General features: G+C 45.2%; 1 protein-coding gene across 2 annotated transcripts in view; it reads right to left on the minus strand.

The window, feature by feature from the left end:
- Positions 1 to 255: 255 nt before the first annotated feature.
- LOC143754769 (exportin-5-like) overlaps positions 256 to 18480 on the minus strand; it is a 91522-nt gene continuing 73297 nt past the window's right edge. For both annotated transcript variants that reach the window (XM_077247063.1, XM_077247062.1), the window contains 4 exons: positions 18346 to 18453; positions 17801 to 17938; positions 9135 to 9299; positions 256 to 4064 (listed from right to left, as the gene is read on the minus strand). In XM_077247063.1, coding sequence (XP_077103178.1) covers positions 3915 to 4064; positions 9135 to 9299; positions 17801 to 17938; positions 18346 to 18453 — 561 coding nt within the window. In that variant the 3' untranslated portion in view covers positions 256 to 3914. The remainder of the gene's footprint in view (positions 4065 to 9134; positions 9300 to 17800; positions 17939 to 18345; positions 18454 to 18480) is intronic.

Consider the following 18480-nt stretch of genomic DNA (forward strand, 5'->3'; position numbering starts at 1 on the left):
ATTCCATATCTAATCTAGATTATATGAAACATCATTATAAATCTAATGTAAAGAGAACGAACATACTTTAGTGCAAGAATAGTTTGTGTCTGGACAGTGTTGTGTGAGGGAAAAAATAATCACAGGACAGTGTAATCACTTTTGTAGTAGCCTAGACTGGTTCCATTTATCTTCAAAACAAAAATAAATTACAGATTAGGTGGGTGAGGGTGATCCTCGCTCCGATGCGGGACAACAGGTCATCAAACTGGGCGCGGGACAGGCGGATGCACCGCTGAAAGCGGCCGACATCCAGGCGCAGCTCCTGGAGCAAATGGTGAAATTCGCCAAACTGGGTTCACCTCCGAAGGGTCTGGTGGACCCAAATACGGTGATGATGATCCCTACGCCGCTGTTCTGCTCTCCAGAGCAAATGAAGAGCGGTGACTCTTTCAATGAATGCTCGATCAACATTAGCCGTCTTGTAAAAAGATGGCCGCCAACAGATTTCGCCTCTGACGCGCGTATATTTCGCTTCAAACTTTTGTTTTTTACGTGCGTCAATTTCGCTCTTGACGCGCGAATGGATTCAAAGTGTACACGCGTATAACTACGCGGCAGGCGCGAATTTGACGCTCAATTCACGTCTGGTGTGAACGCAGTTAAATTATTGAATGAAAGAGCTGTATAAGCCCCTCGATCTGATAGTGAAATAGTGAAGAAACTTATTACACTGGTCAACAGAGGAATGAACAATGGCCTTAATTGGTTTGAGAAGATTGTCAACAGCAGCACAGGCTGATCGCCTCCATGCCACGCCGCATTGAAGCAGTCATTTCTGCAAAAGGATTCCCAACCAAGTATTGTGCATAACTGAACATAATTATTTGAAGGTTGACTTTTTTTGTATTAAAAACACTTCTTTTATTGGTCGGATGAAATATGCTAATTTTTTTAGATAGGAATTTTGGGTTTTCATGAGCTGTATGCAAAAAATCATCAGTATTAAAACAATAAAAGACCTGAAATATTTCAGTTGGTGTGCAATGAATCTAAAATATATGAAAGTTTAATTTTTATCAATACATTATGGAAAATAATGAACTTTATCACAATATGCTAATTTTTTGAGAAGGACCTGTAGTTATTCCGTGCAGTATTCAGAGCAGAATGGTAAGCAGACTGTTGTTGGGTGTAGAGAAGCCTATGTACCGTCAGGTCAGATTTTTTGTACTGCCGTTCTAATAGCCTTCCAGCAGCTTTCATTAAACGTAACTCTGTGGAGTATACCATGGACAGGGTTTCCTAAATGTAACAACCCGTTCTCACACAGGTGCATACTCGTCCAGAAGTGCTGATAGCATGGAATTATAGTGTTCAACTGAATAAGTAATGGGAAGCCCAGAGTGAGAAGTCGAAAAGAGAGTGAAGTACTTGATATTTCGAAATTTAATAATGCGTTTAGAAATGGATCGTGAAGACATAACATTCATGTCAAAAGTAATAAGTCTATGGTTACTTATACTCATTTCAATACCATCCAGAGATTGAATACCAACACCAGCACAGCAAACCACATCCAATGTATGGCCCAACCTATGGGTCGGAAAAGCAACATGCTGTGTAAAATCAAAACCATCCAAAATGTCCAAAAAGGTAACAGTATTAACACAATTAGGATTATCAATATGAAAATTGATACCACCAGTCAACACCATAGCAGGACAGAGTGGACTAAGAAGTGTCAACAACTCCATAAACTCAGAGAAAAAATACTGGATTTGGTTTTGGTGGGCGATAAATGAGAAGCACAAGAACAGGTGAAACACCATTGATTTTAAAAACCAGACATTCTTCAAATGATGAAACACTAGGATCATCAATAACATTAATTGATACAGTAGGTCCAAATATTACAACCAGGCCACCACCTTTACCAGAAGCTCGAGGCACTTCAATGTATTTATATCCAGGTGGGGCACACATATTCAGATTAAAATATTCATCGTCTTTGTGCCACTGAGACAAAGAATGTCGATTTTTTTTTATCGAGAATAGTATCAGTGATAAGTGTTGTTTTGTTTATTGACCTCGTGTTAAAGTGAGCAATCCGCATAGTGCTGCAGAACACATTCACCACAAACTTTTGAGAGAGAGCCTCTGGATAGCGTAGATTTCCATGACAGATTCCACGGCGTACAGAAGTACGATGCAGCGTGCGCCTGCTGTTCGACCAAAACGCAGTAACTCCAGCACCGGCAGCAGAACGACTCTGACAAGAGCCTCTGTGAATGTAGCTAGCCGGAGGAGGTGCAAGGAACGCAGAGATTTTATAACGCTGATATTTGGACGGCCATGGTGATCCAGAGATAAAAGTTCAGAAAGAGTACCTCAGCATGGTGATGTCCAGAAGTTCAGTCCACTGCTTAACGCAGGTTCCATATATAATAAAGATGTCAATAATTCAGGTGATTAAGTGAAGTCGCATGATGACGTTCAAAGTTGTAATACAGCCATTACACATGCAGAGCTTGACAACACCAAGGACCCGTCTGATCTTACACGGAGACAGCCGCAAACAGTAGGCAGGCAGCAGGGACAGTGCAGGAGATACACGGCTACAGATGAGACCAGCAGCAGACAGACCAGGGGAGACACTTTAAAACGCTGGTTCAGACGAGGTAAGTATGTGCAAATCCAGCAGCAAGTTAAGACTCAGAGAAGTTAAAGTGATTCAGGAGAATATAAGAGTAAAATAATAATAAACAACTAGATCAGGAGAAGCGGCAGCCAAACGTGCGCCAGCGTCCTCTCCAAACCCATTTCAACAATTATTTTTGTAATTAGCTTTGTTCAGATTGTCTCCACCTCTATGTAATATGATTTCACCTCTATGTAATACCTTTTCCCCCTTGAAAGGTAAAAGCTCTACTATGCTGAGCTACTGACTTAGACTTAGATGACTACAGCGACGCACACCAAGTTCTCAATAAAGAGTAACTTCTGCTTGAAAGATATCCCAACGTCTCCTGGTCTCTGCTTCGACTTTTTACAACACTAAAAAAATATTTTTCAACACTAGACAGTTGTCTAAGTATATAAACTCATGACTTTGAATAACAAGATGAAGTAATCAAGAAATCTAGATTTGCTTTTACCTAGTAAAGGGTTTTCTGAATTATACATATGATTCCATGATTTTTCTACAATATAATTGGTTCTTCATGTCACCTTTGCCATGCTCCTATTCTATAAAAACGGTTGCATTCTTTTTGCTGGTGGGATTCTCTCTGAAATTGGTCTGAGATCCTCGAGGCCGTGATTAAGGCATATTCGAAGGTATTGTCTTGAGTCTGTCTGGTTACGCAGCAGGTTAGTGGAACACTAGAGACCTTATTCCCAAGTGATAGTGTTCATAGGGGGCGAGTTAGGGATTAGTTATACTTAGGTGTCAGGGGTTACCGACAAGGTCAGAGTGGGAGTCACCTGAGGATAATATTGGAGGTGTTAGAAATCTTTACCGATTTCTACCACAATATATAGGCTTGTCACTTTAAAAAAATATTTTACGCAGACTTTACATTTCACAACTGAGGAAAAAGTCCTTTCAATCACCGACAACTGTCCAGGTATATATTTATTAAAAACTGAGGAGTATAAATGAATACTTTTTACACAATTTGATATGGCCGTATAATTAACAAAACTTAATATTTTTCAAAAAATGTTTTTTAATGAGGTACTCTGACAGAAAGATTTTAATATTCTTTAAACAATTATACAGATCCATTACATATCTATACAAAAAAAGAGAAACAATGTACATACACCCCAATTTCAATAAACCATTAATGCCTTAAAAAGGCCTTTCAGGCTGGATAATGTACTACACACAACAGGCTCAATGAGTGATTGTGTTGTAAAGCTGTGTTCCCTCAGCAATGGTCACGGTCAGGAGAGAATAGAGCGATCAGACCTGCAGCATCAGTGTTCTCCAGCATATCTTTCGTAGGTTTTGGCTTTTTAAACAAAGATGGAAGGTTTTGGATGTGTACTTCCTTCTTGAACTGCTGTCCTAGGGGTTTCTATCAGCACACACACAAATGGACCAATCAAATTAAAGGTTTACAATTAAATGTCAACATTTAAATCAAATGAAATTGCATATAATAAATCAAAGACATTACATCATTTTAGCAGACCAGGACATTTTTTCATGCAAATGTAAGACCGATTTTGTATTGAAAAAATAAAGCTTTCATATTTTGTTTTCATGGTTTCATATTTCTAAGTTCAACTGTGTGAATGATTAGGGCTGAGCGATACAGGTTAACATCATCAGGGTCCAAGCACCAATGGTCCATGTGGATGATTAGGTGATCCTTTCATTTTTTCCCCATTTTTTAAAAATATTTAAGTATGTCGAGAGCGTAGGGAGATCAACTTTATTATGTCATTCGTGGTGCTTCATGGAAGTGGGCGTTTTTTTGCAGAGCTTTTTTGGCGTGATTTGCTCACTTGCTAATGGAGCTAACACCGCCTTCTCAGACACCATGTCATCAGCGAACCTATATAACCAAGATGTTCCCCGTCCACTCAACACTGCATCAGGAGTCACACGTCCAAATTATACAGTTATCTGTTTTGTTTTGTTTGCTGTTTTGTATAGGTAAGTTAATGTTATTCCCTTTTTAGGTAGAGGTTATTTATGTAGCCGAAGCTAGAAAAGAAATGAATAATATCAAGTAAAGGAACACATTAAATAAATCCAAAACAGAAAGTAAACGAAACCAAAACAGATAACTTCCCTCTCTCCCTAACTAACCATTAAACAGGAGAAAGATCTGGGTATCCTCCACCCTACATTGCAAAGTTTTAAATCTGAAAGTGCACCGTATAAAAAGTTATTGTCTTTCAAAAGTAAGAGTCGACTCTGAGTCGATGAAATGAACCGTTTTTCAAACGAGTCATAAGCCGTTTCGTTGTGACGTCAAGACAAAACATTAGCATATTGTCCGCCCACTTATTGCGCGTGCAGACACCAGGGACACTTGAACCTCAAACCGGCAGCTGATTCCTGTGGATAATGGACAGCATCATGTCGAGAAGACGCTGTGCTCTACAATGTGAAGGTAAAGCCAGTTTTTTTTTTTCACTGCCCAAGGACGAGCATGTGAAGAATCAGTGGTTAAAGTTCATCTTTACCACGATACCACAGCATTATAATCCTAAACTTTTGCTGTGTTCCCTTTATTTTACTGACGACTGCTTCTCAAATCTCGGAGTTCAATGCAGGATTCGAAAACCGCTTGCTCTTGAAAGACGGTGTTCAAAATACTTAGTTTTGAGTTTTTATTGTGTTGGGCTCCTGCTAATTGGTTAACTCACATTATTACTGTCTTACTGAAATACTTCTGCTAATCAGTTGTGGGCCACTATTACTTAAAACTGTGTCTATTAATGCAGATTGTGTTGTTGTCACTACATTGAGTAAAGATTAACATGCAGCAAGATTTGTTTTACCAACGTTTGTGTTACATCAGTCATTCACGCTAGAGCTCGGCTAATGTATGCACTTTTATTGATACAGTTTACACATGTTCACCGCAATAAATTAGAAAAATACTCTATAAATAAATAAGTACAAGTAGAGTAATCTGTTTAATTGATGGACATGCACTTGATAATGTTGATGGTGAAAATTACAGTTGCAACATCTCATAATGTACCTCAAACCGAGTAGTCCATCACTGAGAAACACTGAGTCCTGCTCGAGTCGTCCTTGCGATGGAGGTTCGGGTTGAATAACTAACATTAGTTCTTCCAGTGTTTCATCATCGGACTCGCGCTCAGATTGATAAAATCGACGTCATTGTTCGTTACTATGTTTAGTTTACGGTGTAGGAAGTCTCAGGACACGCAGAGCTGACGTTGTTATGGCAATGGGCGGTTTTGTTTTCGACTCGTGCTGTGTGCGGTAGACCAAGCTGTCTGGCCAATCAGAGCAGAGTAGCTTGCGGACAGGAGGGATTTAGAAAGATTGATTCATCTGACGAGTCGTTTGAGAATCATTGAAAATGTGGTGTTGTGCAAATGTATATTCTGAGAAAATGAAACCGTTTTTTTATCTTTTATGCATGTAAACCTGTGGTAGGAGACTCCAAAACAACACTAGGAAACTTTAAAATAGCATAGGCTAATAGGGGCACTTTAAATCAGATCAGTTGTTTGTTTATTTTGGTGGTTGTAAATAAGGTGTTCCGGCTACAAAACAAAGGATGTGGTTTCTCTTGAGGCATCTGAACTTTGCATCTTGGTGTTCAGGCTCAATCTTCTAGCTTCCTCACAGGCGTTATTTAAGTGTACAACTTTGGAAAATATTTGTGTGGCGGCAGGATGGGCATCTTCACACACTTTTATCAGGTTTTATAATTTGGATGTGTGACTCCTGATGCAGCGTTGACTGAACCCATGAAAGGAAACATCTCGGTTATATAGGTTCTCTGATGACATGGTGTCTCAGAAGTTAGTGTTAGCGCCATTAGCAAATTAACTGACATTGTTCTATACCAGCTTCAGAAAATCATCACACCTGGAGGATGTTCCTAAAGCATCATCTACTGACGTTGTGTCTCATTCCCTACTCAGGACTTCGTAGACTAGACGCCTTCGACACAGATCCTCAGAAGTCAACAAGAACCAGACAAGTTCTATGGAGCGAATTATGTGCCATAATTAAACAAACAAATACAGCATTTTGCAAACAAACTCGATCTGCTTTGCAAAGGAAAAATCGACTCGCAAAACAAACTCGATCTGCTTTGCAAAGGAAAAATCGACTCGCAAACAAACATAAAGCAATGTTCAAGTACAAAGGTCAATTTTTGCGAAAATGCAGTGGAGTAACAAATATGTATTGTGTTTTGCAAATATGAATAAATGAGCCTAGATAATATTTCACAAATAAATACAAACCATCCTACAAATTGCATGTAACCTTTGAACAAATACCAAATGTAGTGCATACAAATGCATATCCATGCTGTTTGCCTATCGAGCGAATATGGGAGTGGAGGATGCTGTCCTCTATTTGCTTCATCGAGCCCTCTCTTTGCTTGATGGGACAGGAGGGTATGTGAGGCTGATGTTTTTTGATTTTACAAGTGCATTTAATACCATCCAGCCTCAGATTCTGAGAGAGAAACTCGAAAACTTGAGAATGGAGCCTGCTCTCATCAAGTGGATCATCAGTTACCTCACGGAGCGGCCACAATATGTCAGACTGGGGAACATGGTGTCAGACACTGTGGAAACAAGCATTGGGGCCCCCAAGGTTAATGTGCTATCCCCTTTCCTCTTCACCCTATATACATCAGACTTTTCATACAGAACATCATCATGCCATATACAGAAATATTCTGATGACACTGTGGTGGCGGCGTGTGTAAGGGGAGGAGACAAGGAGGAATACAGGAGGGTCATTTCGGAGTTTGTGACCTGGAGCAGGTGCAATGGTCTCATCCTCAACACATCCAAAACCAAGGAGATGATAGTGGACTTTGGGAGGCGTAAGTTAAAACATCTGCCTGTGGTAATTGAGGGGGAGGGTATTGAGGTGGTCCAGACTTACACATATCTGGGAGTCCACCTGGATCATAAACTGAACTGGTCAGTACATGTTAATGCAGCATACAGAAAGGGTCAGAGCAGAGTCTTTTTTCTCAGGAAGCTAAAATCCTTTAAAGTCTGTAATGAGATGCTGTACCTTTTCTATCAGTCTGTTGTGGCCAGTGCTGTGTTTTTTGCTGTGGTGTGCTGGGGCAGCTGTATGACAGCCAGGGAGGGGAACCGACTTGACAAATTTGTTAAGAAGTGTGTGTCAGTGTTGGGGTGGAGGGTGGACTCTGTAGGAGATTTGGTGGAGGGAAGAATGAGGAGCATGATGGAATCTATCCTTATTAACAGGAGCCACCCACTGCATGATACTGTGGCTGCCCAGCAAAGCAGCCGCAGTGACCGATTCCTCTCCATGAGCTGTAGGACTGAGAGATATAGGAGGTCATTTGTTCCGGCCACCATAAGACTGTATAATGGATCTGGGTGAAGGGCATTATTTACTACTAATGATAGTAGATTTTTTTAACTTTTTAACTGTTATCATCTGTGTTTTTAATGAGTGTATTGCGGTGAGAATGCTTGTTGGTAGTCTACACACACTATATGCTGCTGGACATCTGAATTTCCCCTGTGGGGATGAATAAAGGCATAAAAAAATAATAAACCCCCCCCCCAAAAAACAAACAGCAACGGTCCCAAAATCGACCCCTGAGGGACACCACAAACTAAAGGGGCCAATGTGGAAGAGAAGTCTCCCAGATTCACAGCAACTGTCCTGCCTTTTAAATACGAAGCAAACCACTGAAGAGCTATACCCTGCACACCAGCCCAACACTCCAGACGATTGAGAAGAATTTCATGGTCTATTGTATCGAAGGCAGCGAGATCTCAGATCGAAATAAAACCAGAACAACATGTGATCCAGAGTCCAACGATAATAATTCATCATTAGTGACCTTGAGCAGTGCCGATTCTGTACTATGACAGGTCCATAAGCCTGAATGGAATGCATCTAAAATATTATAAGTATTCAGATATGAATATAACTGAATAGACCACTTTCTCTAAAATTTGCGAAATAAAAGGCAATTTAGAAATTGGCCTATAGTTGTGATATACTGTATGATCCAAGTTAGGTTTTGTTTAACAAGGGATGAAGAACTGCATATTTAAAACTATTGGGTACCACTCCGTTCATTAGAGAACTGTTAATTACAGCTGTTAGGCTAGAACTCACAGTAGGAAAAACATCTTTAAAAAGATGAGTAGGTAGAACATCCAGTCTGCAGCTACCTCCGTTCATTTTAGAGACAATTTAGTTTTAATTTAAAACAAGTTTAATTTAAGTTTGGATATAATTGAGCATGTCTGCAATAGCCATAATGAAAATGACTTCAATAGTCATAATTAAAGTGGCAAGAGATTATATACCTCTTGAATTAATATTGAAAAATTCTTTGGGAGCAAAAAAGTGTATTCCATGACAAAAAAAATTAACATTCAGTACCTATGTTTAATAATGTTAAAAGTGGCCATACCCCAATAATGCCTGCAATGAGCCGTTTAAATTGCTCTTTCTTTTTCTTCTCTTCTGCCTTTGATACCGCGGGTTGGACGGCCTTCTGATCAAACTGCTCCAGCGCATCAACTTGGATATCAGGGATCTGATTCATGATGAGACGCAGCTCAGCATATCGAGGCCTCTGTAGAGAAACATCAGAATGAAAATCAATTACATTTTCTCACTGATGCATTCGGTAACTACTATGGTCATTCAGTAATACATTAACTAGTGCTAACATCGCTGTTCTTTGTGTACTTAAAGTACCAATAATGCAGTGGTGTTAGACACTGCACTGTCATCAACGTGGATCAGCATGATCTTCACTGACTTTTATGAAAATTAAACTGATAATAGTTATAGAGAGTGTCACTGAGAGTTAAAGCATAATTTTAACATGGAGAAATAAAGGGGGGTGTAAGTGTACACAATTAGGCTTTGAATGATACTTCACAAAAACACAATTTACTTAAGCAGTATTTTTAAATTAGCACCAAACTACTGAATGTAACTTTACTTATGGAAGTTGTTACCGGATACTACTTGCAGCCAATACCTATAATTTACTTGCTACTATTAGTATGCACAGTGGTGGAGGAAGTACTGAACCTCAGTACTTTTGTAAAAGTACAAATAACTAGTGACACATTTACTTTAGTAAAAGTAAAAGTACCACAATGACAACCCTACTTAAGTAAAAAGTAAAATGAACTGTAAATGTACTTTAAATATTAAAAGTAAAAGTACTTTCATAACATGCTCAGCTCATCTGGTTCTATGTCAAACACGTCCGAAATAAACAGTTCTCTTACGAGAGGTTCTCTCGTATTGCGTAAGTTTAGCTTACACTACGGGAAAGATTCATCTTCGAGATACTGAAGCCAAAAAATTATCCTTAATTTTGTATACCTTGTCAACGCAGTGCAGCAGCTAGCAGACCTAGAGCAGGCCATCTCGCGTGCTCATTGGCTGCCCTGCGGGCAACTGCTGCAGTCTACCAGTGAGCCCGGCGTGACGTCACGCCCAATGAAGGGCGCCCGCGCCTTTATAGCGTCACAGCCCGCCAGATAGGCGTGGCTTAGCGTATAAAATAGGGGCTGTAGGCTGAATTCTCTGATTTTTCGACTCTTCAGCGAGCTCTTCGCATCGCTGGATTTGGGAGAAGCCACCGCCGCCGTCGAACAGCGAACAGCCAGCCTAGGACAGCGCTGAGGAAGCCGGCTTTCTTCGCCACCTTCAGCCATCCGTGCGAGCTACGCTATCCGGCGACGTATCCTTTTTGCATATTATTCTAAAAGAGCAGCGAGCGTGTTTTTAAAGATACCTCGCACTTCCTGTGGCTCGTGTAAAGCCCCGCTCAGCGCCGGAGACCGCCACCTGATCTGCGCTCTCTGCCTGGGCCTGGAACACACAGAGCTCGCCCTCGCGTCCGGGGGCTGCGAGCTCTGTGAGGAGCTTCCACTGTCGACCCTGCGGGCTCGACTCAAATTTTTAAACACCACAGCAGTCACTCCGCCCCCTGTGGGACCGCGCAGAAAGAAGTGCCATTCCCTGAGACAGCCGGAACCTGTGGCCACAGCGACGCGCTCGCCGGAGAACCTCCCTCGAGCCTCGCTCTCGCCTTCCCCACCTCTCCTCACTGACGCGCAGCTGCCGCTTGCGAGCCTCACTGCCGTTGCTTCGGAGGATGAGTCCGAGGGACACGTCACAAGAGACTGCTGCTCTATCCTGGCATCAGACAGCGAGGAATGGTCGCTTCACTTCGCCACCTCGTCAATCCAGGAATCCACCCGTACCCGCGCTTGAGCTGATGCGGAACTTATGCACCTGCTGACGCAAGCTGTTGACCGTCTCGGGCTCGAGTGGTCGCTGCCGAAGGAACCCGCGCCGAAAAGGCTCGACGGCTGCTTCCTTCAAAGTCGCCGCCGCGCAGTTTCAGAAACTAGGCCCGCTCCATTCCTGCCGGAACTTCATGCGGAGCTGACGAAGTCATGGAATACACCGTTTTCAGCTAGACTTCAGTCACAGGCCTCCGCGTCACTCTCCCGAGTGGACGGCGCCGCCGAGAAAGGGTACACAGCGATTCCCCCTGTGGAAGAGGCGGTCGCAGCGCACCTTTGCCCGCCCTCCGTGAGATGGCGGTCACGGTCAGCCCTCCCGTCTAAAGCCTGCAGAGCCACTTCCGCCTTGGTCGGCCGCGCTTATGCCGCCTCCGGCCAGGCCGCGTCTGCTCTACACTCGATGGCTGTGCTTCAGATCCTGCAAGCCGACCTCCTCCGTGAATGGGATGAGAAGGGCCGGGACCCAGCTGCGGTTACGGATTTGAGAAGCGCGACGGATCTCTCTCTCCGCACCACCAAAGCCGCAGCCCAAGCCATCGGACGAGCCATGGCCGCGTTAACCGTGACGGAGAGGCACCTCTGGTTAACGCTTGCGGATATGAGGGAAACTGAGCGAGCCACCTTTCTGAACGCGCCGCTTTCCCCCACTGGTCTCTTCGGCCCAGCGGTGAACGGGATTGTTGACCGCTTCTCTGTGGTGCAAAAGACCACGCAGGCCATGAACCTCTTCCTGCCGCGACGCTCGAGTTCCGCCACAGGCCGCTCTCGCGAGAGACAAAGCCAGCCTCCTGTGCGAACCAGCACCCAGCGTCCAGAGACAGCCTTCGCAGCAACGTCAGGGCGGCCGCCCTAGATCGCGCTCAGACAGCCGTCACAGACCGCCGCCCCCTAGAGGGCCTCGGCAAAGAATCACGCTGAAATCCGAGCACGCGAAGACAGCGAGAGAGAAAAGACGCGCGTGTCCCGCTGCGGCCGGACCGCCGTCAAAGTTCATTTCCCTGTCAGTCCCCTTCGAACAGGCTACTGCAGTGGTTCAACTAGCAGCCAACGAGCCGGTTTATTCACCCTTTATTCACCCTTTAAGTGTAGTGAATGTGCCCACGCCCCAGTGTTCACCCCTACACATAAGCACTCCAAATCCCGTGTCACTCACAGAGCACACTCTCATAAAGCGCAGAAAAGCCGCTCGAGTGTTGAATGTAAGAAATGTGTCCACAGGTCTGTGCCCACTATCTGCCCGCTCTGTTACACGATCAAAGAAGCAGGTTATGAACGTAAGTCTCGTGCCCGCCAGAGAGCGCTCACGCTTGCTAAACCAAACCTTAAAACGCGTTTAAGTGTTATCACAAAACACAGGGCGTTAATAAAGCGCTCCCCATCTATTATGATCGAGGCGTCAGATACAGTTGTAAGTCTCGTGCCCGCGTCCCCGCGCTCACGCTTACAGAGAGCTCTTCCGCCCAGAGCGCTGCTCGCGCGTAAAAGTGTGGTAAAAGTATGTTCCCCATCCCTTATGATCGGGACATCTCACATAAGTCAGCCGGTTTCGGCTGTCAGCGAGCAGCCATTGCCCAGAACCGAGAGCGCGCGCACTCCGGTTCACAAGCCCGCAAATGGCGGCGGTCTGAACCCGGAGGCCATTCGCCCCCTAGCGGCTCACATAGCTGCGTGGGAAACTATCCCAGTGATTTCAGAATGGGTGTTGAGCACAATAGAGCAGGGCTATACACTTCAATTCATTCGCCGTCCCCCGCGCTTTCAACCGCGGACCGCGACGATAGTGAATGCGGAAGTAGCACACCTACTTCACGCAGAAATAGCAAAGCTGCTGTGCAAAGGGGCTATAGAAAAGGTACCGCCTTCTCTGAGCGAGTCAGGTTTTTACAGCCGATATTTTCTCGTACCCAAGGAGGACGGAGCCTTCAGACCTATCCTAGATCTGAGATATTTGAACAAAGTGCTTGCAAAAAGACCGTTTAAAATGCCAGGAAAATCCTTGCGCACGTTCGCCCGAGGGACTGGTTTATTTCTCTAGATCTGAAGGATGCCTATTTTCAGATTCAGATAGTACCCCGTCACAGGCAATTTTTGAGATTCGCCTTCGACGGTCAGGCATATCAATACACCGTCCTGCCGTTCGGCCTGTCCCTGGCACATTTACAAAGTGCATGGACGCGGCGCTCGCCCCCCTGAGAAGTCAGGGGCTGCGCATAATGAACTATCTGGACGATTGGCTGATATTGGCACAGTCAGAGACAGAACTACTATCTCACAGAACAGTGCTTCTCAGTCATCTGGAAAGCTTGGGTCTCACGGTCAACTGGACCAAGAGCTCATTACTGCCCAGCCAGTCAATTTCCTTTTTAGGAATAGAACTGGACTCGGTGACCATGACGGCTCGTTTATCGACACAGCGCGCGCGCCGTGTTCGCCACCTAGCCGCATCTTTCCAGAAGGGCAGTTTTCTCCCTTTGAAAACATTTCAAAGGATGTTGGGCTGTATGGCATCAGCTGCAGCGGTGCTCCAGCTGGGCCTACTGCGCATGCGCCCGCTCCAACGCTGGTTGAACGCTCGAGCGCCTCGCCGAGCCTGGGTGTATGGCGGCCAGAAAATCAGAGTGACTCAGACCTGCATAACAGCTCTGCAGCCCTGGTTAGTGGCCGACTGGTACCAGCAGGGAGTAATGATGGGAACCATCTCTTATCGGAAGGTCATCTCGACAGACGCTGTTCGAGGGCAGACCGGCCTTTGGCCAGTGGTCAGACCAGGAGAAGGTTTTTCACATAAACTGTCTGGAAATGATAGCGGTCGAGAACGCGCTGAAGTGCTTCCTCCCGTCCATACAGGACCAGCATGTTCTTGTCCGCTCGGACAACACATCTGTGGTATCCTATGTAAACCGTCAGGGCGGTGTCAGATCCAGAAATCTCTGCAAACTGACGGAACGCCTCCTTATTTGGTCACAGATGAACCTGCGCTCGCTGAGGGCGGCGCATGTGCCTGGCCATTTGAACGACGGCCCAGACAAACTGTCCAGGGACAATGTTCCCCCAGGGGAATGGTCCCTGCACCCCCAAACGGTCCAGAAACTGTGGCGCCTGTTCGGCAGAGCGGAAGTCGACCTGTTTGCGTCAAAAGACAACGCTCAATGCCCGACGTTCTTCTCGAAGGACGAGGACGCGCTGGCCCAGGTTTGGCCCAGCCTCCCGCTATATGCTTTCCCTCCGGTCTCTCTGTTGCCACAGGTGATCAAGAGGATCAGGGAAACGAGCCACTCGGTGCTCCTCATAGCCCCGCATTGGGAGAATCAGACTTGGTTCCCGGAACTGGCACGGCTGTCACATACAGCTCCGGGCCGATTCCGGTGAGGGCAGATCTCCTCTCTCAGGCTCGCGGCACGTTCTGGCATCCCCATCCAGAGCGCTGGTCTCTGCATGCATGGTTGCTCAACGGGTACTCGTTGCCCTGCCAGAAGGAGTGATGAACACGATCACGCAGTCTAGAGCCCCTTCCACGAGAAGGCTCTACGCGTCTAAATGGTCGGTGTTCTCTGGATGGTGCACCGACAGAGGTCTGGACCCGCGGACATGCGGGGTGGCGCAGCTGCTCACCTTCCTACAAGAGCTGTTGGATAAGGGAAGGTCCCCATCCACGCTCAAAGTATACGTGGCGGCCGTGGCAGCGTTCGCGGAATCGACGCACGGCCAGTCACTGGGAAGACATGAGTTGGTCATCCGCTTCCTTAGAGGAGCTAGAAGGATGAATCCGCCGCGCCCCCCATCGGTTCCCATGTGGGATCTTTCATTGGTCCTCGAGGCCCTGAAAGCTTTTCCATTTGAACCACTAGACTCCGTGGGGTTGAAATATCTATCACTAAAAAACGTTTTTCTGACTGCACTGTCGTCAGTAAAACGTGTAGGGGATCTGCACGCGCTGTCTGTCAGCGCGTCGTGTCTTGAGTTCGGACCAAATGACTCTAAAGTCATCCTCAGACCTAGACATGGTTATGTCCCTAAAGTGATGGGCACTCCATTCAGAGAGCAAGTCATTTCGCTGTCAGCTCTCCCAGCATCTGACAGCGAAAGTGATGTGAATCTCCTCTGCCCTGTCAGAGCGCTGAGATTTTACATTACGCGCTCCGCCTCCTTCAGGCGTTCGGAACAGCTTTTCGTTTCGTTTGGTGGGCGCGCCAAGGGGCTCGCCTCCTCAAAACAGAGCCTGTCCAGATGGATAGTGGACACTATAGCGGCAGCTTACGCGTCAAAAGGTCTGCGATGCCCTCTGGGCACAAGGGCTCATTCCACAAGAGGCGTGGCCTCGTCGTGGGCATGGTCCAGTGGAATTTCTATCCATGACATATGTGTAGCGGCGGGCTGGAGCTCCCCGTCTACCTTTGTCAGGTTTTATAACCTAGAAGTTCCTGCCTTGCAGGCTAAACTGTTGTCAGTCTGAAAAAGAGGTGTATTCTGCCCAGATCTCCTGCTCAGATCACTTTCATGACTCAGCTCTCCTGGTTGAGCTGCACTAAGTAGGGTATGTGCCATATGACTATACAGACCGGCGCGCTGCTCTGTATTCCCTATGTGTGCTTATGTACAAGTGATGGCCCGTGTGGCTGGCCACCTTATTTTTTCCACTTATGGGGTTCCCCTCAAGCTCGGGGTCTCATGTGGATGCTTGGCGCGCACGGCGTTGACAAAGTGTTCCCGTAGCCTAAGCTAAACTAACGCAATACGAGAGAACCTCTCGTAAGAGAACGATACTCGGTTACTAACGTAACCTCGGTTCTCTCTAGAGAGGGAACGAGTATTGCGTAACCGGCCGTGCTCGCGCCACGAGCGACTTCGCTTCAGTCGTCGAAAAACCAGAGAATTCAGCCTACAGCCCCTATTTTATACGCTAAGCCACGCCTATCTGGCGGGCTGTGACGCTATAAAGGCGCGGGCGCCCTTCATTGGGCGTGACGTCACGCCGGGCTCACTGGTAGGCTGCAGCAGTTGCCCGCAGGGCAGCCAATGAGCACGCGAGATGGCCTGCTCTAGGTCTGCTAGCTGCTGCACTGCGTTGACAAGGTATACAAAATTAAGGATAATTTTTTGGCTTCAGTATCTCGAGAAGATGAATCTTTCCCGTAGCGTAAGCTAAACTTACGCAATACTCGTTCCCTCTCTAGAGAGAACCGAGGTTACGTTAGTAACCGAGTATCTTTCTCGGTTCTGTACTGGCGATCCGAGAACTGCTGTACCTGTGCGCGCATGCTCAGTATCAGCTGCTCGTGCTCATCACTTCTCTCAGCACAACAAGTCTCAGTTCAGTAAACTTTTGGATTTACCAGGGTAAAATATACTCCGGGATATTGGTTTATTTCGAGTCAGAGGGACTGTCATTCATGTCTGAAAGTGAGTAACTTTAGTAGCTTGTGGATCAGCGCTGACGCAAGACGCGAACTGTTTCGAACGATTCAGTCCGATTTAGTGTACTGGTTCGACCGGTTCACTAAAAAGAACCGGTTCAAAAGAACGATTCGTTCACAAACCGGACATCACTGATATCTATGGCAACCAAACTTGGGGAGACAAACGTGCAACGGACGGACGGTCAGGAAGACGTTTTGGCAGGGGGAAAACTGATCAGAAAATGTAACTGAACGTTGTAGAAATTTATACCATGGTCTGGGTGAATACTCGATTCTGATTGGCTGCAGGGTGTCCGTTAAAAAGTGATAGAGGACACCTAGTAAAGTAGTTCTGGTGAAACTGCCTGTTTACCATTCGAAATTAATAAATAAATGCGCCGCCTACAACAGCTGTGAGTAGCCATAGCAACATGCAGTCAAAGTATCCGTTAACAATCTGCTCTATCAAAACAAACATCTAACGTTAGTTACATATTACATAGCCTACTAATACAACAATGAGCGACTTCGTTATTTCTTTTAACATTTATGGAGAATATGACAACTTTGACGACTGGGATGCTGCTGAAGAAAGAAAAAATGTAAATAAAACGGAGAAACGACACAAAGAGATAACACCGGGAGAATTGAATCAAACAGAAGACGAAAAAGATGAGATCAACAGGAAAAAAATATGAAATGGGCAGTAAATACACTAAGAGACTTTATTGTTCAAAAAGAAATGGACTCCAGCTTTGAAAATTACACCGCTGCTGCTCTGAATGAGACCCTGCGGGAGTTTTACTCAGCTGTCCAGACAACCAAGGCAGGAGGAGAGTACAGCGTGAAGGGTTCTACAACCTGAGCGGACTATAAATATCTCCGGTTGCTAAATAAACCGTCAGGCAAGTTATTATTTGTAAAAACTAGATTTAGCCTAATTAAAATATAAACTAATGTTTTAAAAAAAAATATTTGGCAAGTGACCATGGTATAAGCGGGTTAATGCCCTCCGAGGTGTCCATTGTCAGGTTGTAATGGACTTCGGCGGAGGCAACCGTCCTCCGCTGCGCATCGGCCGGTTCACACCTCGCCGTCGTCCATTAAAACCTGACAATGGACACCTCGTCGGGCATTAACCCTTACGTAGTGGAGTAGAAAGTATAATAATTGATGTAAAATGTAACGAAGTAAAAGTCAAAATTATGCACTATTGATTCTACTTAAGTAAAGTAACAAAGTATTTGTACTTCGTTACATTCCACCAATGAGTACGCCATTCTACTAATAGTAACATTGGCAAAAAGTATATACTTTTTACAGTGGTGCAGCATTAATATATGTACAAATGTGCTTCCCATACGGAGAAACATGCAAGCTATGATAGCTGAGCTGAAATGACGCACTAGAGCCTCGTAGATGAGCAAGGCCAGCTGAGTTAGTGCAGCATTGCAGCCTTCGTGTTGCCCATGCATCTGCAGACCCTTCAGTACACTGGCGTAGAGCCACGACACAGCCTCCGGAAGCAGGTTACCACCAAGCACCTGCACAAGAATTCATGCATCTTTAGAATTCAATTCTAATCTCATTTGCAGACTGATAGAAATATTGTGATGAATTATGAATGTTTAAAGGGATAGTTGACACAAACATTTTAATTCCGTCATCATTTAGTCACCCTCGAATTGTTCCAAAACTGTATGAATGCTGAACACAAAAGAAGATATTTTAAAGAATATGTGTAACCAAACAAGCCCAGAGAACTGCTGACTTCCATACTATGGAAGTCAATAGGGACCTGGGCCTGTTGGGTTACCCATATTCTTCAAAATATCTTCAGAAGAAAGAAATTTATACAGGTTTGGAACAACTTGAAGGTGTTTAAATGATGACAGATTTTTCACTTTTGGGTGAACTATCCCTTACAGAGACAGACAGGAAAAATCAGCACCTGTTTTAGCAAAGTCCAGCAGAGCAAACCAGCAGTCCGTTGACAGTTTACGGTGTCCTTCCAGGATAGGGAGTTAAAACATATAGTCAGGAGGTTCATATAAATATCCTGAAAAGGAAGGGAGAAAAAAATTTA

The sequence above is a fragment of the Siphateles boraxobius genome, unplaced genomic scaffold (genome assembly GCF_051911475.1).
Source record: "Siphateles boraxobius isolate OS27281-9 unplaced genomic scaffold, OSU_SipBor_1 104, whole genome shotgun sequence".
NCBI classification, from domain to species: domain Eukaryota; kingdom Metazoa; phylum Chordata; class Actinopteri; order Cypriniformes; family Leuciscidae; genus Siphateles; species Siphateles boraxobius.